Source organism: Stegostoma tigrinum, chromosome 1 (assembly GCF_030684315.1).
Source record: "Stegostoma tigrinum isolate sSteTig4 chromosome 1, sSteTig4.hap1, whole genome shotgun sequence".
Lineage (NCBI taxonomy): Eukaryota > Metazoa > Chordata > Chondrichthyes > Orectolobiformes > Stegostomatidae > Stegostoma > Stegostoma tigrinum.
Window position 1 is genome coordinate 78064603 of NC_081354.1, and position 26860 is coordinate 78091462.

The window sequence follows — 26860 nt, forward strand, 5'->3', positions numbered from 1 at the left end:
GCTCATGACTTTCCAAGCAAACTCTCTACTCGAAGCTTCATCACAGCAGCTGTTTTCCAGACAGAGGAAAGGCTTCAAGGACATCCTCAAAACCTCTGTGAAAAAAACATCACAGCATGTCTGACTCATAGGAACCTTGCCCAAGCCAGTCCAAACTGGAGAAGAAAGATCTATGAGGATGTCATAGAGACGCAGAAAACAAGAGATGGAGTAGGCCATTTGACACCTTTCAATATGAATTCAACTTAGTGCCCTGCTATCACTTATTAAAAAGTATTCATTCATGGGATGAGAGCATTGCCAGCGTTTATTGCCCATCCCAGAGGGCAGTTAAAAGTCAACCACATTGCTAAGACTTGGGAGTCACACAGAATTGAGACCAGGTAAGGATTACAATTTCTTTCCCTAAAGGGCATTAGTGAACCAGATGGGTGTTTCCAACAATCAACAATGGCTTCATGGTCATCATTAGATTCTTAATGCCAGATCTTTACTGAATGCGATTCACAATATCTGCCATTGCAGGATTTGAACCCAGGTCTACAGAGCATGACCTGGGTCTCAGATCTTACAGTCCAATGATAATACCACCAGGCCATCAGTTCCCCCATTCCTTTAGTTTCTCGCCATACCTTTTGATTCTTTAAGTCCTGAGAACCAATCTAACTCCTTGAAAACATTCAATGTTTTGGCCAGAGATAATGGGAACTGCAGATGCTGGAGAATCCAAGATAACAAAATGTGAAGCTGGATGAACACAGCAGGCCAAGCAGCATCTCAGGAGCACAAAAGCTGACGTTTCGGGCCTAGACCCTTCATCAGAAAGTCCTGTTAGAAAGTTATAGGTTTCTGTGAGATCCCTTGCCACCACCCCCGCAATATCACCGCAGCACCCCCCCACCTCCACACCCTCATTCTTCAACATCCAGGATTGTAGTCTCAACTGATTCATTCTCTCTTCACATGTCAGTCCTGCCAGTCTGGAAAATCTTCGCTGTACTCATTCCACAGCCACCATCTTACGCATGTCTGACAGAGTCAGGAGCAAGCCATGTTGGAAAAAAGTAGAACATAGAACATAGAACAGTACAGCACAGAACAGGCCCTTCAGCTCACCATGTTGTGCCGACCATTGATCCCCATGTATGCACCCTCAAATTTCTGTGATCATATGCATGTCCAGCAGTCTCTTAAATGTCCCCAATTACCTTGCTTCCACAACTGCTGCTGGCAACACATTCCATGCTCTCACAACTCTCTGTGTAATGAACCCGCCTCTGACATCCCCTCTAATACTTTCCTCCAACCAGCTTAAAACTATGACCCCTCGTGTTAGCCATTTCTGCCCTGGGAAATAATCTCTGGCTATCAACTCTATCTATGCCTCTCATTATCTTGTATACCTCAATTAGGTCCCCTCTCCTCCTCCTTTTCTCCAATGAAAAAAGTCCGAGCTCAGTCAACCTCTCTTCATAAGATAGGCCCTGCAGTCCAGGCAGCATCCTGGTAGACCTCCTCTGAACCCTCTCCAAAGCATCCACATCTTTCCTATAATAGGGTGACCAGAACTGGACACAGTATTCCAAGTGCGGTCTAACCAAAGCTTTATAGAGCTGCAACAAGATCTCACGACTCTTAAACTCAATCCCCCTGCTAATGAAAGCCAAAACACCATATGCTTTCTTAACAACTCTGTCCACTCTGGTGGCCATTTTAAGGGATCTATGTATCTGTACACCAAGATCCCTCTGTTCCTCCACACTGCCAAGAATCCTATCCTTAATCCTGTACTCAGCTTTCAAATTCGACCTTCCAAAATGCATCGCCTCGCATTTATCCAGGTTGAACTCCATCTGCCACCTCTCAGCCCATCTCTGCATCCTGTCAATGTCCCGCTGCAGCCTACAACAGTCCTCTATACTGTCAACGACACCTCCAACCTTCGTGTCATCTGCAAACTTGCTGACCTATCCTTTAATCCCCTCATCCAAGTCTTTAATAAAAATTACAAACAGATAGTAGTGTGATAGTAGTGTGTACAAGTCCGAGCATCCCTCTTAGCCACTTCTTCAGGCACTAGCTGCCTCTCCTGCAGCATGCAGTGTGGTTCCAACAATGGACTGTTTAATCATATTAGGACCCACAACTCTGGACTGCAAGAAAGTCATCCTCGTTCTCAAAGACACAGCCTGTGTCAGCTTGCTGCGCATAAACTGACTGTCACATTTCCTGCATTAGCAGTGACTGCTCCTTCTAAATATTTCATTGGCTGCACAGTGTGGTGAGGCATCTAGAAGTCCAAAAGGCACGATTTAAATGCTCTTTTTTTTTGTTTTTCTGATGCTGCCTGGGCTCCTGAATATTTGCAGTTACTTTTACTTCTATAATTTGTTCCCCCACCCCCATAGCCTGTCAAACACAGAGTCTTCTTATTATTTTGCCATCCCTTTCTGTCAGTTCCTTATCTCCAATTCCTTCCAATTCAAATGAAAGTACATCACCCGGAAACTATAACTCTGTTTGGCTCTCTTTGCGGTATAACTGGAGGCCAAGCTGTTGAGTGTATTGAAGATAGGGATAGATAAGTTCTTGATTACTAAGGAGATCAAAGGTTATAAGGCAGGAGGATGGCGTTGAGAAACATATTAGCCATTGATGACTGTATCCTGTTCCCAAGAGGAGCTCGAACAGTTCATCCACTTCACCAACACCTTCCACCCCAACCTTAAGTTCACCTGGACCATCTCCCACACCTTCCTCACCTTCCTGGACCTCTCTGTCTCCATCTCAGGCAACCACCAACAAATCGATGTCCATTTCAAGCCCACCGACTCCCACAGCTACCTGGAATACACCTCCTCCCACCCACCTTCCTGCAAAAATTCCATCCCCTATTCCCAATTCCTTCGCCTCCACTACATCTGCTCCCAGGATGAGGCATTCAACTCCTACACATCCCAGATCTCGTTCTTCAAGGATCGCAACCTCCTCCCTGCTGTGGTCCAGAATGCCCTCGACCGTGTCTCCAGCATTTCCCACTCCTCATCCCTCACACCCCGCACCGGCAATAGCCGCCCTAAGAGAATCCCCCTAGTCCTCACATACCACCCCACCAACCTCCGGATACAACGCATCATCCTCCAACACTTCCGCCATCTACAATCCAACCCCACCACTAAAGACATTTCTCCCACCCCACCCTTGTCTGCCTTCCGGAGAGACCATTCTCTCTGGGACTCCCTTGTCCGCTTCACACTCCCCTCCAATGCACCACACCCGGCACTTTCCCCTGCAACCGCAGGAAGTGCCCCCATACCTCCTCCCTCACCCCCATCCCAGGCCCTAAGATGGCTTTCCACATCAAGCAGATGCTCACCTGCACATCCGCCAATGTGGTTTACTGCATCCACTGTACCCGTTGTGGCCTCCCCTACATTGAGGAAACAAAGTGGAGGCCTGGGGACCGCTTTGCAGAACACCTCCGCTCGGTTCGCAATAAACAACTGCACCTGCCAGTCGTGAACCATTTCCACTCCCCCTCCCATTCCTTGGATGACATGTCCATCCTGGGCCTCCTGTAGTGCCATAATGATGCCACCCGTAGGTTGCAGGAACATCAACTCATATTCCGCTTGGGAACCCTGCAGCGCAATGGTATCAATGTGGATTTCACCAGCTTCAAAACTGGTGCATCCCAAAACCAGCCCAGCTTGTCCCCGTCTCCCTAACCTGTTCTTCCTCTCATCCATCCCTTCCTCCCACTTCAAGCAGCACCTCCATTTCCTACCTACTAACCTCATCCTGCCCCCTTGACTTGTCCGTCCTCCCTGGACTGACCTATCCCCTCCCTAGCTCCCCACCCATACTCTCTTCTTCACCTATCTTCTCCCCTGTCCATCTTCGATTCGCCTCCCACTCTCTCCCTATTTATTTCAGAACCCTCTCCCCATCCCCCTTTTGTGATGAAGGGTCCAGGCTCGAAAGGTCAGCTTTTGTGCTCCTGAGATGCTGCTTGGCCTGCTGTGTTCATCCAGCTCCACACTTTGTTATCTCGGATTCTCCAGCATCTGCAGTTCCCATTGTCTCTGCCATGAGTGGAATGGTGGAGCAGAAATGGCTTAAGTCTGCTCCTGTATCTTATAGTCTAATGTGGAGCGCCCACTACAACAGTGTAGTTGAAATGAAGGAAGATGTACACTGAAGAGAAATCTAGCTACACATCTATATTAGGGTTAAGTGAGGAGGAAGTGTTGTTATGCAAGGAGGATAGGAGAACATACCCCTGTCAGGCAACATGACCCTCTCCCTGGGCTGTAAATTTGATGTAACGCTATTCTCGGCCAAACCCGCCTGACCTGCTGTTCCTATCATTCCGCCCCACTGCAATTCACATAGAGCTGTTGGTGTAAGGGTCAAAACGAAAAACCGCTCACTGTAGGAGAAATACAACAGCAACAAGTCTGTCGGATTAGTGAGGGATAGTGAAAGGGAGTGTGTGTAGCTCGGCTTGACTGACACTGAATAAAAGCCGAAAGAACGACGGACGCGGAAATCAGAAACAAAAACATGAAATTGCTGCGGAAAAAGAAAACAACATTCCTCGGAACTGTTCCGAGGAAGGATCACTGGAGCCGAAACGAGGAATTCGACTTGCTCTGCACAGACGGTGCCAGACCTGTTGAGCCTTTGCCAGTGATTGCTGTTTTTCTTCTTGTTGACCGACACTGAGCTCCAAATGGTGCAGCAGCTGCGGGAGTGTGTACCCAGAACCCAGACCCAAACCTGCGCCTTCCGAGCTGGCCACTGCAATCCGGGGACCGTGATCAGCACCGGCCCTGCAGCCGGACAGGGTGAATGTCAGGAGAAGCCGTGACTGGAAAGTGGTCGCGGATAAACTCACCCGATGTGTTTGTGGCGAAGTTGAATGGTTTGCTGTTTGCTGAACAGCTCAGTGGCCATTCCGACAGTTTCTGGAGCCAGAGACCTGGCGATGTCAACACAGTTATCCTGAGGAAAGCCTTAGATCCAGCTGGTCCTGGGTCCCCACGCTACTGTCCCATAAAGTCTCCCCTTGAGTGACAGCATTGTTCCTTTTATAGTGTCTGGTAAACAGGTTCGTCACGTGTGTTGGACTCCAGCCTGATGTTTTCAATGCCTCCTCTTCCTGTGTTGTTTTTGTTCCCAAAGCTTCCTCGTCCTCCCATCCCGCTAGCCCTAGGATGGGCCTATATTGTGCAGGAAGAAAACCTGCTGTTAACACTGAAGTACACAAGGCTATTCAGCGAGCTGGAGGCATTCGGAATTGGATACAAGTAAACGCACGCGCACAATAGAAATAACTTACTGTCAAGTCAAACCAATAACATACACTGTTCCCAGAGAAACTTACTGACGCGTGAATCTGGAGACCCAGCAACTACACTTCGAAAGGTATTGTTTGGAAAATGCTTTGAGAGGCCCATTAATTGTGAAAACCATTATATAAATGCAAGGTGTAGAGCTGGATGATCACAGCAGAATCAGCATCGGTAGCTCCTACTGTCTCTGAAATAAATGCGAGCCTTCTTTCTCCCTCTGACGCGTGGAAGATCTCAGGATGTGCGCGACTTTTTGCCTCATCGCCTTCTGAAACCTGTACCTTCCTTTCTCCATTCCCTTTACACTCCGTAGCTCCTAGTCTCTTTCTAGGACAGCAACTGCGCGAATACATTTTAAAAATACATTGAAATAAAATTAAAAACAACTTAAACGTACTTTTCAAAAATATTTACAGCTTATTGTTTCAGGCTTAATTGTCCAAAGAAACGAACCAGCACTTTTGTGGTAAGGATCATTTCTGAAAAACGTAACAATTTCTAAAAGGTGCTTCTTTTTTCCAACTAAGCTTTTCTTAAACATTGAATGCACACATAAATGCAGTAGGGCATTGCAATGGAGTCTCAGAAATGTTGCTGAAAAGGAAGATAATGACTTCTGCATGAAAACTTTTACCTGAATAGAGCATGGATTGTGAAAAATTACTTGGCTACATCCTGTGCACAAAAAGCAGAACACAATCTGAACGAGGTGTAGAGCTGGATGAACCCAGCAGGCCAAGCAGCATCTTAGGAGATGGAAAGCTGATGTTTCGGGCCTAGACCTGATGAAGGGTCTAGGCCCGAAAGGTGAGCCTTGCTGCTCCTAAAATGCTGCTTGGCCTGCTATGTTCATCCAGCTCTACACCTTGTTATCTCGGATTCTCCAGCAGCTGCAGTTCCTATTATCTCAGATACAAATCTAAACCAACCAGTTACTGCTCTATCAGTCTACTCTCAGTAAACAGCAATGTGATGGAAAGAGTAATCAACAGTGCCATAAAGCAACACTTGCCCAGCAATAAACTGTCCATTAACACGCAGTTTGGGAGCTCAGCTCATGATCCCATCACAGTCTTGGTCCAAACATGGACAGAAATACTGGACTCCAGAGGTGAGGTGGAGGCCATAGCCCTTGACATCAAGGTAGCATTTGAGTTGTAGTGGTTGGACAGCTCTGTATCACACTGGATGTGCAGGGACTCCATGTACAAAATTCTGGATAAGTTGGGGGGGTTGGGGGAAGAACATACCCAACGTTACCCTCATCTTGATTCGTCACCTTTGTGTGTGGCTGTATTAGGCTGAGCATTGATCCTCAGTACGCAAAGACCAAGTGTTTGTGTACAACATGCGTGATTGTAGGTTTGTTGGTATATTCCCTCCAGTGCAAGGAATGTGAGGTTTGAACTGCGTGGAATATGTTGCTAGATGTCATCTCACTGAAATATGGCAGCGTTTTATGCAAGACCTTCCTGTCACTATCAGTTTCGGCTTTTCAAATACTCAATGCTCAAAAGTGCCAGAAAACCAATCTGGCCGATCACTGCCCTGTTCTATGACTTGTAACACTCACCTTTCTCCTAAAAATCAACTTGGCCAAAAAATGACCTGAGAGACTCAACAGTTGGCGATACCTCTGAGTAGCCAGTTAGGGAAGGAAATCAACTGCAACAAGCTGAGAGAAAAGTTAGGTTCTACTTGTCTCAAAAAAAAGGAAAATTAAAAATGAGGATACACATTGTAAAAGTCTGTAAGGGTGAACTTACAGGATGATTTCTCCTTTTTGTCCATCAAAAACTGGCAGGCAAGATATGTAATACCTGGAAAGGAAGTATTCCCTCTACATACTGTATTACGGGAATTATAACCAACGTATCAACAAATCCATACTAAGTTTTGCAAAAATGACTGATGATAGTACATTGGGTGGAGAGGGTAGGGGTTTGGAAGTTTTCAAGGCTGGGAGCAGAGGGGGTGTGGGGAGTTTGAGGAGGGGGACCTGCTTAGCAAGATGCCACTCTCCGTAGATACAGGATTTATTGGAGGGGGTACCTGAAGGAAATTGGAGTGGGGGTGGGGGCAGGGTCTGTATTGCTTGTCGAAAGGGCTAGTGGTTAATGACAACTGCCTGTTGGCTCACTGTTTGACCCGTACCCTTTTGCTATGGCTGGGGCCCAACTACACCCACCATAACCAAAGGTAGTGTCAATAAAATTTACACCAGGAAACCTCCTCCAGCCTCTGTCCAGAGCAAAGATAGCAGTTCCTAGTGGCTGGGTGAATCCAAACACAATGATTTGGGGAAGGGGGAAGGAGAATGGCCTGTAGATTTTCAGGTCATTGTGCTGAATATTTGTGACAATACATGTTCAAAACTCTTGCAAATTTTCAATGAATGCAGATCCTTGTGAATAAATTTGGCAATAATAAACAAACATTAATTTTAAATATGGCATTTAGTGCATCAGCACTCTATGTTGGATGGTTGGAGTATAACAGTTAATGGAAACAAGAATCCCACATTTGTCAAACATTGACAGCATTTCAAAACTAATACAATAGCTGTAAAAGCATATATTCTATGCAAATTGATATGCTCTTGCATTGATGCAATGGTTGGGAGCTCTCCTGTAAAAAAAATTAACCTATGTCTTCCTTTCATACAATGGTACGATTTGGGAGCAAAGTAGGCCATTCCCTCTCTCAAGCTTACTCCAACATTCAATGAAGTTAGAGCTGATCTGTTTGTGTTTGGAATTCCAAATTCCCTTTATTCTTGATGATTCTTTTGCTTAGGAAGTGTCGATATCTACTTTAAAATTATTCAATGATTTTAAGTTTAGACTTTATTGTCACAGCTACTCAAACACAAAACCACAGGACTACAGTGAAAAGTTTTCAGTGTTACCTCACATGCCACCATCTTAGGTTCAAGTACCGAAGCACAAAACTTGAAAACAAGACAGAAAGAAATAAGGCACTAAGTTAAAAGTTAAATATTATGGTCACTCTTAGTATAGAGTAAAAGAAATAAATGAAGTTAAAAGTTAAAGAATTCAGTCCTTCTTAGTATTAAGTCAAAAAAATAAAGAAATAAAACTAAACGTTCAACCATTGGAGTCTCTCGTAAGTGTTTAGTTATGCTGGGACCATGCTTCTCACAAGGGCTCAATCTCCTTCATTTTGACACGCTTCCCACACTCTGGCTTGATCTCCACTGCTCTTGTTGTCACTGCACTTGCCTCTGACTGTGTATCTACCAGCTTCTGAGGCTGAGAGCTCCAAAGTTGCACAACCCTCTGAAACAGAAACAGTCTCCTCATTTCTGTCCTCTAATTTTAAGTGTCCCTGAGTTTTGGATTCACCCCATATAAGGAAACAGTGGGCAAGGTTTTGCCAAACAATTGGTGAAGTGTCAGTTTCAGAGAGTTTCACAGAGGATTTCTCTCCATGAGCACTGGCGAGTTCTCACGCAATTCTCCACCCATCACCACATTGTGTGCCCTACACCGCTATGGTGCAATGCTCATGTTGTGTGTTCACCAACGGTGAATGTACTCGCCACATCGGCACTTTCTGCTGCTCTTCTGTGCCATCTTTAAAGCCCAGCTGTGTACCACGTTCAATGCTGCCTGCCGGGAATAGCTCTTCACAGTGGATAGAGTGAGAGGGAAAGGAAAAAGAAAGGTTTCTGAGGACACATAGATGGTATGGGTAATAGATCATTGGAAATAGAATCTCATATTTGTAAATATATTGCCACTTTACATCATCTCCTCTCTGATTGACCATCACAGTACTGCAGCTACAATAATTGGAGTTACACAGGTGACCCATTCTTAGTTCCGCACCATGTTAGAACAGTGCCTGAAGGAATGCTTTCTGCAGTGTTGTATAACATCTTGTCATTGATCAATATGGGGCATGAGCTGTTGCAAAGCCTTCAAATACCTGATAATGTTAACTTTAATGAACAACAGGAAAATAGAAGAAACAATGAACAAGTAGTCTGCATTTACTTCGGATAACAAACAGGGGCTGCTTGCCTTTCGAAGAACCTCAAATTTTCAGATGGGGAATGCCTGAAGATGCTTTATTCCTTCATGGGTTGTGGTTATTGCAAAGGTCAACATTTGTTATCATCCCTAATAGCTCGTGAGCTGAGGGGCTTTCTGAGGGCCATTTGAGAAGGTAGGAGTCAACTGCATCACCATGGGTGTTGGGTCACATGTGGATGAGAACAAGGTAAGGATAGCAAATTGCCTTCCCTAAAGGACACTAGTCAACCAGATAGCTTTTTCAAGCTGCCAATGGTAGTTTCATAGTTACCATGACTAAGACTACCTTTATATTCCAGATTTCTTAAGTGAATTTAAAATTTCATTAGCTTTTATGGTGCCATCTGAGCCTACAGAGCCCAGTGACATGACCATGGTGTTACCACCTCATTAGAAGGAAGCTAAAGATTGAGCGCCTCTTTCATGATAGCCAGCTGCACTGTTGCTCTGCACTTTGGTATAACCAGCAGCACTGAAGGTTAAAATATCTCTTGAAAAAATATTCTGGATATTGGCTCCAAACAGAAACTTCTGGCTTTCACTGGAAATGCATAATCCAAGACTCCTCCCACCCAGTTATATTGTCTTCCACCTTTTTCCATTGGGCAGAAAGTATAAAAGCTTTAATATATGTACAAACAGATTCAAGAACAGCTTCTTCCCCACTGTTAATCGGACCTTTGAACGGACCTCTCAAATGTTAATTCTGATCTTTCTTTCTGCACCTTCTCTGCAGCTGTAATACTGTACTCTCCACTCTGTTGTTCTATCCTGATGCAGTCTGTATGGTACGATCTGCTTGTACAGCATGCAAAACAACACTTTTCACTGGATCTTGGTACATGTGACAATAATATATCAATCAATCAATATTCAAGCATTAGCTCCTCTGTCAACTGTGCTTCCACAAAACAAGTTATTAAAGCCTTGCTTCAAATTCTTAATTTTTTTTATGAAGAGGGGTCACTGGACTTGAAAAGTTAACGTTGTTTTCTTTTCACAGGTGCTGCCAGACCTGCTCAGTTTCTTCAGAACCTTGTTTCTATTTGTCTTAGAATGTTATATGTGGACTGTTCCAGTCCTGAGGTGACCAGTCCCTTGAGGTTTAGCAAGTTCAACTCTTTGCTGATCCCGTTGAGCTAACTTTGACATAAATCAAGCAATTTCATTACTTTATTAAATTTTGTTGATAACAAAGATGACAAACATGAGACTGATAATCATGTGCAATTCGAGTTATTGAGTAATACAGCATGGGAACAGTCCCTCCAACCCAAATGAGTCCATGTTGACCACACAGCTATTTCCAATTGCATGCATTTGGTCCATATCCCTCTAGACCCTTCTCGTCCACGTACCTGTCCAAATGTTTTTCAAATGTTGCTATTGTACTTGCCTCAACCACTTTCTCCAGCAGTCCATTCCATGTACGCAACACTCTCTGTGTGAAGAGGTTGCCCCTCAGGTCCTTCTTAAATCCTTTCCCTTTCAACTTAAACCTAGGCCCTCTAGTTTCCAATTCCCCCATCCCTGGGAAAAAGACTATATGCATTTATCTTATCTCTGCCCCTCATGACTTTATACACTTCAAAAAGGTCACCCCTCATTCTCCTACTTTCCAAGGAAGAAAGTCCTATCCTGGCCAACCTCTCCCTATAACTCAAACCTATTGGTCCTGGTAACATCCTTGTAAATCTTCTTTGTACACTTTCCAGTTTAACTATGTCTTTCCTATAACAGGGTAAACAAAACTGTACATAATACTCCAAGTGCAGCCTCACCAACAGCTTATACAATAGTAATATAACACCCCAACAATATACTCAATGCCTTGATTGATGAAGGCCAGCATGCCAAATGCCTTCTCCACCAGCCTGTCCACCTGTGATGCCACTTTCAATGAACTATATACTTGTACTCCTCGGCCCCTCTGCTCCACAACACTCCCCAGGACCTTAACATTTACTTTATAAGTCCTACCTTGGCTTGACCTTCCAAAGTGCACCACCTCACACTTATCTGTATTGAATTGCATTTGACAATCCGCAGCCCACTTCCTCATCTGACCAAGATCCCTCTGTCATCTTTGGTAACCTTCCTCAATATGAATGCCTCTGAATTTTGTATCATCTGCAAACTTATTAATCATGTCTTGTACATTCACATCCAGATCATTTATGTAAATAACAAATAACAAAGGTCCCAGCTCCGACTCCTGAGGGACAGCACTAGTCATAGGCCTCCAGTCCAAGAAATAACCTTCAACCGTCACCCTCTGCTCCCTACCATCAAGCCAATTTTGAATTCAATTAGCTAGGTCCCCCTGGATCTCATGCAACCTAATCTTCATGTCTATCCTGTCATGTGGGACCTTGTCAAAGGCCTTACTAAAGTCCATATAGACAACATCTACCGCCTTACCATTATCTATCCTCTTGGTTCCCTCTTCAAAAATCTCTAAAAAATTTGTCAGACATGACTCCCCGCCCATGCTGACTATCCCCAGCCAGACCTTGGCCATCCAAATGTTGGTTGATCCTGTCCCTCAGTATCCTGTCCAGTAACATGCCTACCACTGGTGTCAGGCTCACTGGCCTGTAGTTCCCTGGCTTGTCTTTGCTACCTTTCTTAAACAACATTAGCTACCTTCCAGTCTTCCGGAACTTCACCGGTGGCTAAAGATGAAGCAAAAATCTCTGCAAGGGCCTCTACAATTTCTGCCCGAGCCTGCCACAACATGAGGATGGACTTGATCAGGCCCAGGGGATTTAGCCACCTTAATGCACTTTAAGGCGGCAAACAAATCCTCTCTGGTAATGTGTATGCAGTCCAAAACGTCCCGACTTGTTTCCCTTATTTCTTGAACATCCACGATTGGAAATACTACATTTAGTTCATTAAGTAAGGTCAATGTCACATATTGTTTCTGACTGGAACAATGTAAGAAAGTATTCAACTGGATACTATCACACCAAATGAAATATCAATTATTGGATTGAAGGATATGACCAGTAAGTTGAGCTGTCAATCATGCAACTTACTGTATGTATTCTGTTCTCTGTTAGTATTTAATCACGATTTTTTTTTCAGTTTTTAACTTGAATATTTCTTTGGGAATCATCATGGAATTTTCAGTAAATTACATATTTGAGCTGATTGTTTCTTCAGTGAAAGTGTGATGTGCTGGTGATTCAATTGGGTTAGGCCACTACCATTATAAGACCACTCTTCTGCTAACTAGAATGTTGATTTCTAAACATTGTGAACAAGTAAAAAAAGAAAGTTTAATAATAATTCATGGGAAATTCTGAGATGCAGTTCTAGACATGAGAAAAGCTGTGTAAATTTTAAAAGCTAGTGACAGTGAGATGAAGATGGCACTTTTTTCAACTAGAATCACAGACGTCTATAGCAAAGGAGGAATCTATTTGGTTTTGTGCTACTTGTACTGGAGCACTGCTGCAACTGAGCATTGGTAGTGTAAACTTATGGAAATGGTATCAATAATGTGGGCTGTTTTGGTGTCAAGCCTCTTGAATGTTGTTGGAGCTGCACCCATCCAGGTGAGTGGTGAGTATGCCATCACACTCCTGACTGGCACCTTGTAGATGGTGGACAGTCTCTGAGGATTCGGGAGGTGAGCTCCTTGTCGCAGTATTCCTAGCTTCTGGCCTGCTCTTGTAGCCACTGCATTTATATGGCGCGTCCAGTTGAGTTAATAGAACATAGAACATAGAACAGTACAGCACAGAACAGGCCCTTCAGCTCATGATGTTGTGCCGACCATTGATCCTCATGTATGCACCCTCAAATTTCTGTGATCATATGCATGTCCAGCAGTCTCTTAAATGTCCCCAATGACCTTGCTTCCACAACTGCTGCTGGCAATACATTCCATGCTCTCACAACTCTCTGTGTAAAGACCCCGCCTCTGACATCCCCTCTATACTTTCCTCCAACCAGCTTAAAACTATGACCCCTCGTGTTAGCCATTTCTTCCCTGGGAAATAGTCTCTGGCTATCAACTCTATCTATGCCTCTCATTATCTTGTATACCTCAATTAGGTCCCCTCTCCTCCTTCTTTTCTCCAATGAAAAAAGTCCGAGCTCAGTCAACCTCTCTTCATAAGATAAGCCCTGCAGTCCAGGCAGCATCCTGGTAAACCTCCTCTGAACCCTCTCCAAAGCATCCACATCTTTCCTATAATAGGGTGACCAGAACTGGACACAGTATTCCAAGTGCGGTCTAACCAAAGCTTTATAGAGCTGCAACAAGATCTCACGACTCTTAAACTCAATCCCCCTGCTAATGAAAGCCAAAACACCATATGCTTTCTTAACAACCCTGTCCACTCTGGTGGCCATTTTAAGGGATCTATGTATCTGCACTCCAAGATCCCTCTGTTCCTCCACACTGCCAAGAATTCTATCCTTAATCCTATACTCAGCTTTCAAATTCGACCTTCCAAAATGCATCACCTCGCATTTATCCAGTTTGAACTCCATCTGCCACCTCTCAGCCCATCTCTGCATCCTGTCAATGTCCCGCCGCAGCCTACAACAGCCCTCAATACTGTCAACGACACCTCCAACCTTCGTGTCATCTGCAAACTTGCTGACCCATCCTTCAATTCCCCTCATCCAAGTCATTAATAAAAATTACAAACAGTAGAGGCCCAAGGACAGAGCCCTGTGGAACACCACTCAACACTGACTTCCAGGCAGATGTTCAATGGCAGTTCCTACAATGTTGATAGTAAGGGATTCAATGATAGTAACACCACTAAATGCCAAGGGGTGGTGGTTAGATTATCTCTTATTGGAGGTAGTTATTGCCTGGCATTTATGTAGTGCAAATGTTACTTGTCAGCCCAAGCCTGGATATTGTCCAGATCCCATTGCATTTGAACATGGGCTACTTCAGTGTCTGAGAAGTCATTAAAGGTGCTGAACATTGTGCAATTATTGGCAAACATCCCCACTCTGACCTCATGATGGAGGGAAGGTCATTGATGAAGCAGCTGAAGATGGTTGGGCCTAGGACACTACTCTGAGGAACTCCTGCAGAGATGTCCAGGAGTTGAGATGACTGACATCCAAAAATCACAACTACCTTCCTATGTGTCAAATATGACTTCAGCTAACAGAAAGTTTTCCCTGATACCCATTGATTCCAGTTTTGCCTGTTTTATAAAATAAGGTACTTTCACAGAATTGACCCACACACCCGTTGGGCTCTGTTTTAAACATGAATATATACATTTGGCGTCCTTCATGTCAATCCAAAGCTTTATCCGAGTAATTTAGCTCTTCAGTTTCAATGATTGGCAAGATCTGATGAGGTGAATGGGAGGTGAATGTTGTGGTTGCAGGCCTCCTTACTCAATTTTCAACAGTGTTCACCAAACAGGAAATTCCTGAAGTGCAAGATAAAATAAGATCTATTTCTAAAATCTTCCCAAAAGAATACGTTGGATCTTTTTAATTCACATTGAGAAAAATGTTAAAAATCTGAAACTTGCATATTTCTAATTCCAGATGGTATTGCAGTGGTTAAAATATTGCTTCGATTTTACAATTCCCCCCATTCAATGTGTATTTGATGGGAGCACATCAAAATGATGGATGGCTAATCCCACTGGCATCCCACAACCCCCTGACCTAGTCTGCACCTTACAATAAGCAGCCTGTCTCCCGTATGTAACAACTTAGTAACAGGCAATCGAGCTTCTGAAGAAGACAGTTGACCTGTAGATGATGTTGCTCATGCCTTAAAGCTGATGGGCCATCCAGGCAATCAAGAATGGAAAGTCACTTTTTAAATTTTGTCGAAAAGGCAGGAATGGGGTGAAGGGGTGCATTATTTGGAGAGTGCCCTGCATTCATCACAGGCACACTCCAGCCTCAAGATTTTACTTTACTTTAGCACCTTCCCCAACTTCCTTTCACTAAGGGCCAGAAGTCCAATACTCTCTTTCTTAGGCAACTGATAATATTTTATTGGTGTGGGATTTTAAAAAGTCAATCAGTTTGGGACTGACTATTGTAACAGGGGTTGCTTGGGGGACTGGTGTGCCTTCGGAAAATTCAGTCTGATGGAACAAAGATGAAGGTATCTGTTGTAGTCATGGGTGATGCCAATATGCTAGGGGTTTTAAGTTCCATGAACACAATGTTATAAAATGCTCCGCATCATCATTAACTTAATATTCTATTTCTTAGACCAGTGCAGTATTAAACTGCTGCTGTTCGTGTCTAGTGAAATGGTGCTAATGTCTGGAAGATAAAATAAATAATTAAGTAAAACAAATAATTTGGTTCACCAAGACTTTTTTTTATTCTGGCAATACCATTAAAAAACAAAATACTGGTATGGTTCACAAATGAAAAAGAAACTGTATTGACTGCTGTTAAAATCACATTCTTAACTAATGATGATAAACACTTCTCACATGAACAAACTGATAAAATGTGAAATGAACAAATCTTGAGTGCTTTAATTTCCTATGAAAGTGTTAAGTTACTTCCACATTTCCTCTTATATTACAGTTGCAATAAAATTGATGTAAATTTAACACACGCATCATGTATATGGCACTTAAAAACTTGCCTTTTCAATTCGATTCTCGGAACAGAAAGGAATAGTACAAAATGAGTTGTAGCAAGGTAATTTGGCATACAGGTAGACTGGTAAAAATCCTTTTTATTGCATGAGCTATTTTGTTCTCTTCTCTGGTTTCTTTCTGCTTTGCACTCCCCAGAGCCAATGTGGCAAGAGGCCTTACTTTCTGCTCATTAGAAGTTACAAGGGCACTTTATCCTGAGGTGTAACTGTGTGCCTGGTTGGTTCTTTGTCATCGTTTAGGTGTTGATAAGATCAGGAACTTGGCATGTGAATGAAACACCCATATATGTGTACTAGTGCCACCAAAATTATTGATGTTTTATTCTTAATAAAAAACATTCAAGCAGCATTAACAAATATGGTGCTTTAACAGATAGCTGTGCACTTTTGACATGCAAATGATAGTGACCAGGTGGTCACAGTGTTTTATAGTGAGCTAAAGCAGCCTGTTCCTGTCATTCAACACAATCATAAACTACTCCTTGATGGCAGAATAAACTGGTGCCATTTCCAATGAACTGTGCCCAAGCTGACCAGACTTTTCTCAAAAAGGTTAATCACTTGTAATTTCTGCATCTGTAACTGATGCAGCAAAAACTGAATTACTCATCAGCAGCAGCCAATGGGTTAACACTAAAGACCATACCTGTTTCAGTGTGTTGCAGTAAATTATATAAAATAAAGTCCACAGAATGGCCAGTAAAGAAATGCAAAATTGGCTGGAATATGTATCATTAAACAGTCACACACAGTTTAGTATTACACATTAAAATGTGCCAAAAATAGCATCCTGTAAAAATAGACCTGAAGCTCAACTTCTTAACACCAAAACACCATGTTGGAAATATACAAAAACACAACTGAATTAAATTGAGAAAAGAAATATAAAAGGTTCAAACAAATAATATAAAAATGGACAAAGATCAAGATAACACAAATCCTTGTGTCATCAGAATCAACCGTTAGAGAGAGAGAGGGCAAAGCTTTAAGTTTATTTCAGCTTTTGAAAGGACCAAAAAGTCAAGCTTGTACTTTTTGGCTCTGTTTTTGCCACATTCAAATAAACAACAACTCTATTCTATTTCACCCAAAGCAGGAAAGAACACAGCAACTTTCTTTGAAATTACAAACTGACAGTATTTCCGGTAACATTCAAAAGACACACCTTTTGAAATATATTAACTGTGGAAAACATTTTAGATGTAGAGAAAATGAAGACCAATAAAAGTCAAGCCAAATTATATTTAACAATAAACAAATTAAATGCTCCATCAAACGACATTAAACTGAAACAAAGCATTTGATGGCATCGTATTTTCTTCATTGGTGCAAAATGATTGATTTCCTGCAAAAGCATAGTACAAGCAATGAGACACTGCTATCACACTTGTCTCCAGTATGTAGTAAGCTAGGATGGTGACATTAATTTTACTAGCTTCTTTAGACATTTTTCAATTTTTGGAGAAGCCAAGAAGCAGATTGTTCATAATATCTGTAACATAAGTATATAATCAATGGAACTGAATGGAGATTTAGAAAGCACCTAGGGCCAGACTTTGGGGAAAATTAAAAATAGTAATGAGATCCAGATCCAGAATTTCTGCCCAAAATTGCAACAGATCCCAATTTATTTGGCATGGGAAGGGAATGCTTGAGTGTTATGATGACAGTGGTAGGCTGGAGTGGGGTGTGGGGAAGAACTGCATTGATCGACACATCAGAGGTTATTAAAGGATTAGTATTTCTGATAATGGTTATGTATACAAATGTTTGCTTTTATAAGAAAATAAGGAGATTTATGTACAGTTTTTGCTCCTGAAAATTTTTCTTGTACAATGAATTTTATAATAGATCATTAAAGTTTTATTTGATTTAATCCAAACATTACTCCCGAGGTGTTTCCTTGGTGTATACTGTTTGAATTGGCATAGAACATGTAAAGGTCAAAGGCCATTGGAATGGGGTACAGGTTAATTTTAAGTTAGAATAAGGGCCATAAGTACAAAAAGTGGGTGGGGCGATGAGGAGGCATGAGTTGGCGATAATTTTACACATGGGCTGTAAGGGACTATGAGTTGGAATGAAATAGAAATAAGCTGTCACAAGGTGGCATGCATAGGCACAGGAAATGAGTGCGGAGGTGTGAGGGATAATTATCAAGAAAACAACTGTGGTCAAGTTACTGAAAATTGAGGCAGGCCTAGGTACCGACTTGGACTCTTGTAGCCCCATGACCTCTGATCTGTGTCTGCATCAATCTGAGGTACTTTTTACCCTGAAGCATGTGCAGCAAATTGGGAGTTTCATCAATTCTGCACAGCTGCATTGGGGGAGAAAATCCTGGTTCTAGAAGTAACAGTCTGTTCACTTTTAAAATGAAGGGAAACAGAATGGGATAGGATAATGCAAAGCCTGAGATGTTGCCAGTTTACTGTTCAGTGGTAAGTCCATTCTTCTAGCACCTATGTATCTCTGGTCACAGCACCATTCACTGGGAAAAAAGCTTCAAAATTGAAAGGGTGAGGCATTTGCACTTAATGTTTTAGAAAGAAAAAGAATAAAAAGGGTGCTATTGACGTATGAAAGATTAAATGATATGGATGGTGTGAATCCATAATTCAAAGCATGCAACAAAGTAGGTCTCTAGCCAAAAATAAGGTTGAAGGTGAAGTTAAGCTAGCCATTAAAAAGCATTGCTTCACTCAAACAGCCTACCTCACAGTGTAGTGGAAAGGAAAACTTCTGGGAGATTCATAATACTGCTGGATGTTGTGGTCAAACAGTTAAGAGATAAAGATTTCTTGGTTGGATTGGACTTTTTTCTCAAAAACAGTCGTGCTTTTGCTTCTTTGAATATTCACATTTGAATATATTGTTTAGCACTGACTGTTTAGGAAGTGGTTTTGTGGCACAGTGATGGTGTCCTTATCTCTGAGCCAGTTCAACTCCTACCCCCTTCGGAGATATGTCAGACTGTCTTTCTAATTGATTCCTTGATCACTTTGCATAATACAAATAGAATCACAGAGTCATACAACGCGGAAACCAACCCATCAGTCCAATTCGTCCTTGCTGACCAGATATCTAAATCTGATCTCGTCCCATTTGCCAGCATTTTGCCCTTCTCTCTGGGGGAGGGGCTTAGATTAGTTCACAGTCAGCCCAACATCAAGGGCCGAAGGGTCTGTTCTGCGCTGTATTGTTCTATGTTCTATTAAACTCTTCCTATTCATATACCCATCCAGATGCCTTTTAAATGTTGTAATTGTAAATCTGCTCCTTTTTTTAGAGTACATGCCAGTATTAATAATCCATTTCTGCTGTACAAATTGGAAGTGTTAATGCATAAGCACAAAAGATTCTCAGTCTAATGTGATCCATCCCAAATATAAATCGAATGTGGACCAGAGAGCTGTTTCTGAACAAATCTTTCCCAAAGTTTGCTAAGTTATTAATACAACCGTGGTAAATTTAGAAATTCTCCTCTGTGGTTATCAAAAGGCACACGAACAATACAGCTCGGTGAGGGGACTGCCACAAAGATGTTGCCTCCCTTGGACTGTCCAGGCTGCCTGTTTAGTTGGGCAGTGGACCAAGAAGTGCGAGCAAATCTGAATAAATGCTGGGCTTCAGAATTGCAGCCTTTTACTGCCTCTTTTGAAATTAGGGACATTTGGCAATGATTCTAAAGATGCCAAGATTTCCCAAACCACCAGCATCACCTTCGGCCTGTCTCAGTCATTGCCACATTTGTTCACACAAATAGTGCCAGAGGTCAGAAATTCTCACTATAGTGGGCAATCGATGGTACCGTACACAACAATTAACTTTAAACTAATGATAATGTTTTATTATCAAAAGATATTGTGGATATGGGACAAATGCAGGGAAATGAATTTAGATCAGATATTACAAGATCTCTTTGAATAGAGGAGAGGCCCAAGGTACAAAATGGCTGAACCCTATCTCCATGTTTATCTTCTATACTCTGCACATTTTCAGATTAAACAATCCTAATGAAACCATTATTTAATGATGGAGTGAAACTCATGTAACTACAAATTGTAACTTTTGTCAACAAAGTTTATAATACTGAAGAAGTCTGTTTGAAATCAGAAGCCTAAGAAGCTGGGTATTGGAGCATTCTTGTGTCCAGTGAACTTGCTTTCGTTATATTAAGGAGGATGGAATTCCGCAGTCAGTAGGTTTCTTTAGAAAGATGTGGTGCAATTGTTTACATTCGAAAGCTTGTCACAATTAACAGTTGTCAATCAATATTCACAGTGTATGTTTTTTCTAAACAATTCGATGACAATTGTTAGGACAGGTTAAACAAAATGAGTGAGTTGCCAAACAGTGGAAAGGAATGGAGAGCATTTTGGATATGATTTCTCTTTATCCCGTGCAGGCCTTTAGGGCAATATTCTGAATTTGGATCTGTTGTATTACTGCCAACTCAAAGGCTTTTTGTACTACACCTTTGCTTTGAGTGTACACTTAACCATTAGAATAGTAACAATAACTTAACTGTTCAACAGGAAGATAATATTTTAAACTGACAAAAGTGAGCTGCCTTTTGTTCAACAAAGCTGATACTTTAAGCTAAAAAATACAGTAAATCAAATGGCATAAACAATGACATTAATAATGACACTTGTCAGAGTACAAAGCAACATCTTCAGAGTAAAAGTAGACTGAGAAAAAGGGAAAGCATGGTTCTACTACAGTTGATGGGCCAAATGGCCTCCCTCTATGCTGTACTATGCTATGGCTCTGTGAAATCGGGCATTGGAGGATCTCTCAAATCATATGTGATTACCAAACTGGAAAATACTTGTTAGAAATAAGAGAAGCAAAAAATACCATCGTAGAATAGAAGACAGATTCCTCCAAATTCTGTTCGGCAATGTGTGGCCATTTCTCTTCTTCAAAAAGTTTAAATTTTTATGATTCTGTTTTGCTGGGGTAAATAATGTAATGCCTGCTGGCATATCAAAAGAGAATTACATGCATTATTGTGCTTGGATCTAGAATCTAGATTCTCATTGGATCCTTAAGTCTGTTGTTTTCAAATCCAAATATTTTTAGAACTGGTGGTTGGGTAATATTCCACAAGATCACAATTAAACAATTTGGACAGCACTAGTGAAAGGAAACTGTGCCAAGAACTGAAATGTAACACTTCCAGTAAAATTCACGCCATTCTTCACTGAGCACACAGGCAACAAAATGACTCCATGCAGTAGAATTAAAACTTTAACAAATCCAAAACAAAATAGTATTTGCACTAGAAGTACCTCAAACCATTATTTTCTGAGCTAGATAGCTTGAATTGTAACCAGAAAAACCTGAAAAATGTACAAATGTTAATGAACTGCAGTTTAATTGTGCATTTGTGCCTTTAAACACGACAACAACTAAGTATGTATAAATATATATATATTTAAAACAAGGAAGCTTGCATAAAATATTCCCTTCATTTGACACTTAAAAAATGCTGGTTTGATGAACCATTGTAATTACTGTGCATCTTAGAACAAAACTGTTTTAGGAACATGCGGAATGGTTAAAGTTAGAAAATAAAATGTTACTAACATTTCATACATAAAAGATACACAATTTATGCTCAGCGCATATCAAATAATAAACCATGCTCAACTAAAGCAGCATTGTGATTTTGGCAAGTATATAAGGTCTTGGTCTTAGCATTAAAAAATGTACAGTTGCCTCAATTTTGCCTATTTCACATTAAAGCAAAGTACACTGAAGTAGGCTGCAAGGTCTCGATCCTTTTGTTGGAATAAACATTAAAATGACTCAATTAATACATTACTCAAGTCTTTTCTCAAAAATGAAGGAATTAGGGTTAAAACAAAATGTACCTTTTTAGCAAGGATCGGTGAGGAACAAATGCTGATTATATTCAATAGAGAGTGATCCACACAACTCTGAGTTAGATGAGTGGAACGTCTTGTGTAAGTCAGTCTCTACGGATGTACGGTATTATACAGTGCTAGTGCTGTGCAACATTTGAGTCTGAAAGATGCACCTCTCAAATAGGAGTAATAGAGTAAATCACCAGTTATAGTGTGACTGAAATGCAGCAAACTGCAGAGTCTGAAGGTGATATTTGAGTCAAATTATGTCTGCAATTGTGCCATCTAAACATAAATCACAACTCTGGGATTTTAGGTTGGAACCACAGCTATAGTAATCTTTTGTTGTTGTACTTAGGAAATTATAGCTGCAATATTATATTATTGATTTAACCTACATACTCACTTTTCACATTATAATTCATTAATTATTAACACTTCAATTCAATTTATAAACAAAACATATTGAAAAAGTAGTTTAACCTGTAGATGATATAATTCCAGATTAATACTTTGAAAAGCTCTGTTGAATTATGGGGGAGCAATTAAAAATGGAGTAACTAATATGAGTTCAGGAAAAGAGCTCATTCAATTCAAACTTGTGCAGGTATGATTGATCACTAAAAAATGTTTCTAAAATAAAATTTGTTTTTTTAGATAGTTGATATTAACAATTGTGATATATCATAGTGTATGCCAAGCCTGAAGTTAAGCAATGGGGGAGAATAATAACACGTAGTTGATGCTTTCTTTGCCAAAAGTAACTAATTCTTCTGCATTGTACAGTCCAAATTTTGCTCCATGAAGTTTCCGTACAAATGGTAATGCACATTGACTACATTCCAGTGCGCTATGTTTAAACAGGTTATAATCAATTAGTTTAGTAGCTATGTAAATACAACACAACTAAAATTTAGTTTGGTATCTGCATTCTGACAAGATGTAGATGCAAAGAAATAAAAAGAACTTTTTTTTCTGACTACCACATTAGAATTTACAGACTCTCAAAAAACCCAGATTTTTTAATCAAAATCCAGACCACTGGCAATCGTGTGAGATGCTGTTTACGTCAGAACCATTGAAAGGATATTCCAAACAAAGTGAGCCGACGGATGTCAAGCCTTTCTCAGTCGATGTGGTTGCCCTTGAAGAAAATAAAGCAGCAAGGTGCTATAAACCTGCCTGCATTTGCACAGTCAGTGCATGGGGGGGTCTCAGTTAGAGAAACTGCAGCAAACAACAAGTTACATCACAGCAACTGAATGGAAAAGACAATAAAATATAGAACACACTACAATAATTAGTAGATTACCATAAAATGCCTCAAATGGAAACCATTTATATGTTTTTATATATAACACTGGGCATATATATTTACAATATGGAAAATGAATGTCGAAAGTCGTGAATCCACAGCGAGTAATTCAGGCACAAAAGGTTTTTGTGCGTTGATGCAACAAATGAAAGCTTCTGGGCATATGCTTCAGATATCTTTCCATATAAGTCCAAGCACCCTTGCTCTTTCTTAATAGAATCTTCTAATTGTCATGCAAAACACCTTCAGTATCTCTCTACTGTTTGTAACAGCAACATAGTCTTTTACAAGATGCCTTAACTGTAGGATATGAATCCTCCCATTCAAACTCAACTCCAAAATCTCCACTAGAGCTGGTTTACAAGTCCCATTTTGGGTGAATGTTGTTTGGGTGCTAATGCCCAGTCTCTGTCAAAGGCCATTTCCTTTCCACTTCATTCAGGGTTAACATCTCTTCACACCATGGAGAAGAGTTTCTCGTTCCTGTGTGCAATCCTCATAAACCACCTGGTTCTTCCAAATCCTCTGAATGAAAAATGTTCCACATTGTAGCCATATAATGAAAACAGTCAGTGCTCGCTGGCTACGTCTTCGCCAAAGCTGATCCTTAGAGCACCAAACTGTTAATTCCATCACTTTACCATTCGCTGGAGTTGACACGCAGAAAACAAAAATATACTTAGGTTGCTGTGGTCATTTGATCCACAAGACAGGATGTTGAATGACTGCCTTTTTTTTTGCAAATTCAAAACCCCTTTTCCTGTGCATTTTTTTTTATTTCTTTCTAGCAATGAGCCAGGGGTTTCCTCCCTTGAGATGAGGAAAGAGAAAGAAAGTTCAGAGGGTCTCGCTGCACACAATGTTAGTGTTTGAAATGATAAAGTGGTCACACATCCAGCACTGGTCAAAGACTTCATGCATTTCTCTTTTGAACTGACAAAACAGCAACAAATCGGCGAATGGAACTTTAGAAGGAGTTTGTAAGCAAAGTCAGTTATTGGCAATGACAGCTTCTAGGGACATTCCACATATTGATCTATTTTAGTCTATTTGGTCACAATTACATGACAGAACTTGATCCAGATATGCATCAATGACTCATGTCCATGCAAAATACACAAACTGAGACAGAGCTCACAGGGAGCTCATGCAAACAACATTTTTACATTGTTCAATTTTAACGCTATGAGTCTCTGACAGAACTGTTCTATCAGTCAATGTATAATAAGTATGTAACTTCTTACTATAAAGAAGTAGAAGCAGCTATGTGTGAACATGTTCTTGATTTTTTTAAACAGTTACAACTATATAAATACAAAATATGGAGCATTATATACAAACTTCATGCTTTCGTGTTAGACATATCACTGCAAAAAAGAAACACAAAGACACACAAGCATTAGGTATAACACATTTTAGAAGATTAGTAATAACACACGATCAAATCCTATTGACCAACATATACTTGGAGGACAGTAAATTAAAAGGGTTCCAAGTAAATATTTGTAAGTCAGTCACAGTAATATTACTTGCTTCCCAAATACTGATGTAACAGGTTACACCTTTAGATGTTATACAAACATGGCTGTCACTTTAGGTGATCATATCCCACAGCAATGAAGCTGCTTGTAAGTGGAATATCTAGCATTTAGAGATAGATTAAATAATAAATAACCCTGTAGCCTCCACTTTAAAATTCTCATTCTCTAGTTCAAATCCCTCAATGGCCTTACCTATCCCCATCTTTCCTTCCTTCTCCAGCCCTGCAGCTCCCTAGCTATTCTGTATTTCTCCAATTCTGACCTCTCCTCTGTGTCTACCATTCTTTTCACCTCCATCACAGGCAACCCCCCACCTTCAGCTGCTGAGGCCTAAAGATCTGGCATCCTCCCCTTAAAACTTTCCAACTCTGCCCTCTTTAAGTATCCCTCAAATCTCTACAAAAGTTTAATCACAGCTTATAAAATGCTTTCTTCTTTGGTTGTTTTTATTACACTTCTGCAACATGCTTTGTGATGCTTCGCTATTCTAAAGGTGCTACGTAAATTCATGTTTGCTTTTTGTTGCTCATGCAGTTCATATCTTCTGCACAGTGACAGAAGTGAAATAGTTTTCCACATATGTGTCTTCACTACAAAAACTGTACATTGTTTATTGATGATTTTTACAAAATCAATCAACTATTGGTAGTAAATTTGTGCTTCATCTTGGGCTAGCATGCAATTTCATTCTCTCACCTAGAAAGAAAACAGCTTGTGCCATAAGAAATAGAAGATTGATTAGGTCATACGGGAGGACATAACATTTCAGTAACTGGAGCATAATAACTGTTTGTTGTTAGTCTCCGTGCTTTCTGAGTTAATTTAACTGGACACTGGCAGAAATGTGCACAGACTGGTAGGGGAATGTAATGTCCAATTGAGGAAGCAACCAATGACACTGAACCATCATGCATAAAAATGGGAAAGCATTCAGTGGTTGAAACATAACTAAGTGGCCTATAATTTGTGATATCCCTGTTTCCTTTATTGAAGAGAGGAGTCACATTAGCACAATTTTCCATTTCAAACAAATTTGTAAGTCACTCAGATTGCCCCAGTTTCCTTCGGAAAAGACCAGAAGGTGCTGCTCATTGCTCAGGCTGAAGCATGAATAACTACTTTAAAACTTAGGCCAGGAAACTCCTGCAAACTGTGTCTGCTCAACCGCATTACTGTGTTGAACGTGTCATAGCACACCCCACCCCACAAACTCTGTAAACTCCACAGAAGTAAGCAATTGCTTTTTTTTTCTGGGCCATTTCTAGAACAGGAGGTCAGTGCACATGGGTCATCCTTTTCACCAGTCCAAATCTTGACAGGACCCTGGATAGTGTTGTAGAACAGAGAGACCTAGAGGTTCAGGTACATAATTCTTTGAAATTTGCATCATAGGGTGGTTAAGAAGGTATTTAGCATGCTTGCCTTCATTGCTCAGATCTTTGAGTACAGGAGTTGGGACATCATAGAGTCATAGATAGAGTCCTACAGCACAGAGACAGGCCCTTCAGTCCAAACTGGTCCATGCCAACCAAAATGTCCACCCACGCTAACCCCATTTCTCTGCACTTGACCCTTATCCTTCTAAACGTCTTCTATTCATGTAGTTGTCCAAATGCCTTTTAAATGTTGTTAATGTACCTGCCTTAACCACGACTGCTGGCAGCTCATTCCATTTGCGTACCACCCTCTGTTGAAAAAAGCTGCCCCTCAAATTCCCATGTATTCCTTACTGCCTTACCTTAAACTGATGCTCTCTAAACGTCGATTCCCCAGCCCTGGGAAAAAGACTAAGTGCCTTGACCCTATCCATGCCCCTCATGATCTTATATGCTTCTATAAGATCCCCCCTCAGTCTCCTACTCTCTAAAGTTAAAAAAGGTGCTGACTTATCCAACCTCTCCCTATAACTCAGTCCCTTGAGTCCTGGCAACATCCTTGTAAATTTCTTCTGAGCCCTTTCCAGTTTAATAACATCATTCTTAAAGCAAGGTGACCAAAACTGAACACAATACTCTAATGCTGTCTCACCAACATTCTGTACAACTGCAACATAACTTCCCAACTTCTACACTCAATGCACTGACTGAT

General features: G+C 41.1%; 2 protein-coding genes across 6 annotated transcripts in view; both read right to left on the reverse strand.

Moving 5' to 3' along the window:
• The window catches only part of LOC125450778 (ethanolamine-phosphate phospho-lyase), a 91774-nt gene extending 86450 nt beyond the window's left edge, over positions 1-5324 (reverse strand). For 2 of the 5 annotated variants that reach the window (XM_059646607.1, XM_059646604.1), the window contains exon 1: positions 4901-5324. In XM_059646607.1, coding sequence (XP_059502590.1) covers positions 4901-4959 — 59 coding nt within the window. In that variant the 5' untranslated portion in view covers positions 4960-5324. The remainder of the gene's footprint in view (positions 1-4900) is intronic. The other 3 variants (XM_048526941.2, XM_048526951.2, XM_059646608.1) reach the window with 2 other exon arrangements.
• A 10464-nt stretch (positions 5325-15788) lies between these two features.
• LOC125454922 (collagen alpha-1(XXV) chain) overlaps positions 15789-26860 on the reverse strand; it is a 196856-nt gene continuing 185784 nt past the window's right edge. The window contains exon 34 of the mRNA XM_059646613.1: positions 15789-24598. Coding sequence (XP_059502596.1) covers positions 24596-24598 — 3 coding nt within the window. The 3' untranslated portion in view covers positions 15789-24595. The remainder of the gene's footprint in view (positions 24599-26860) is intronic.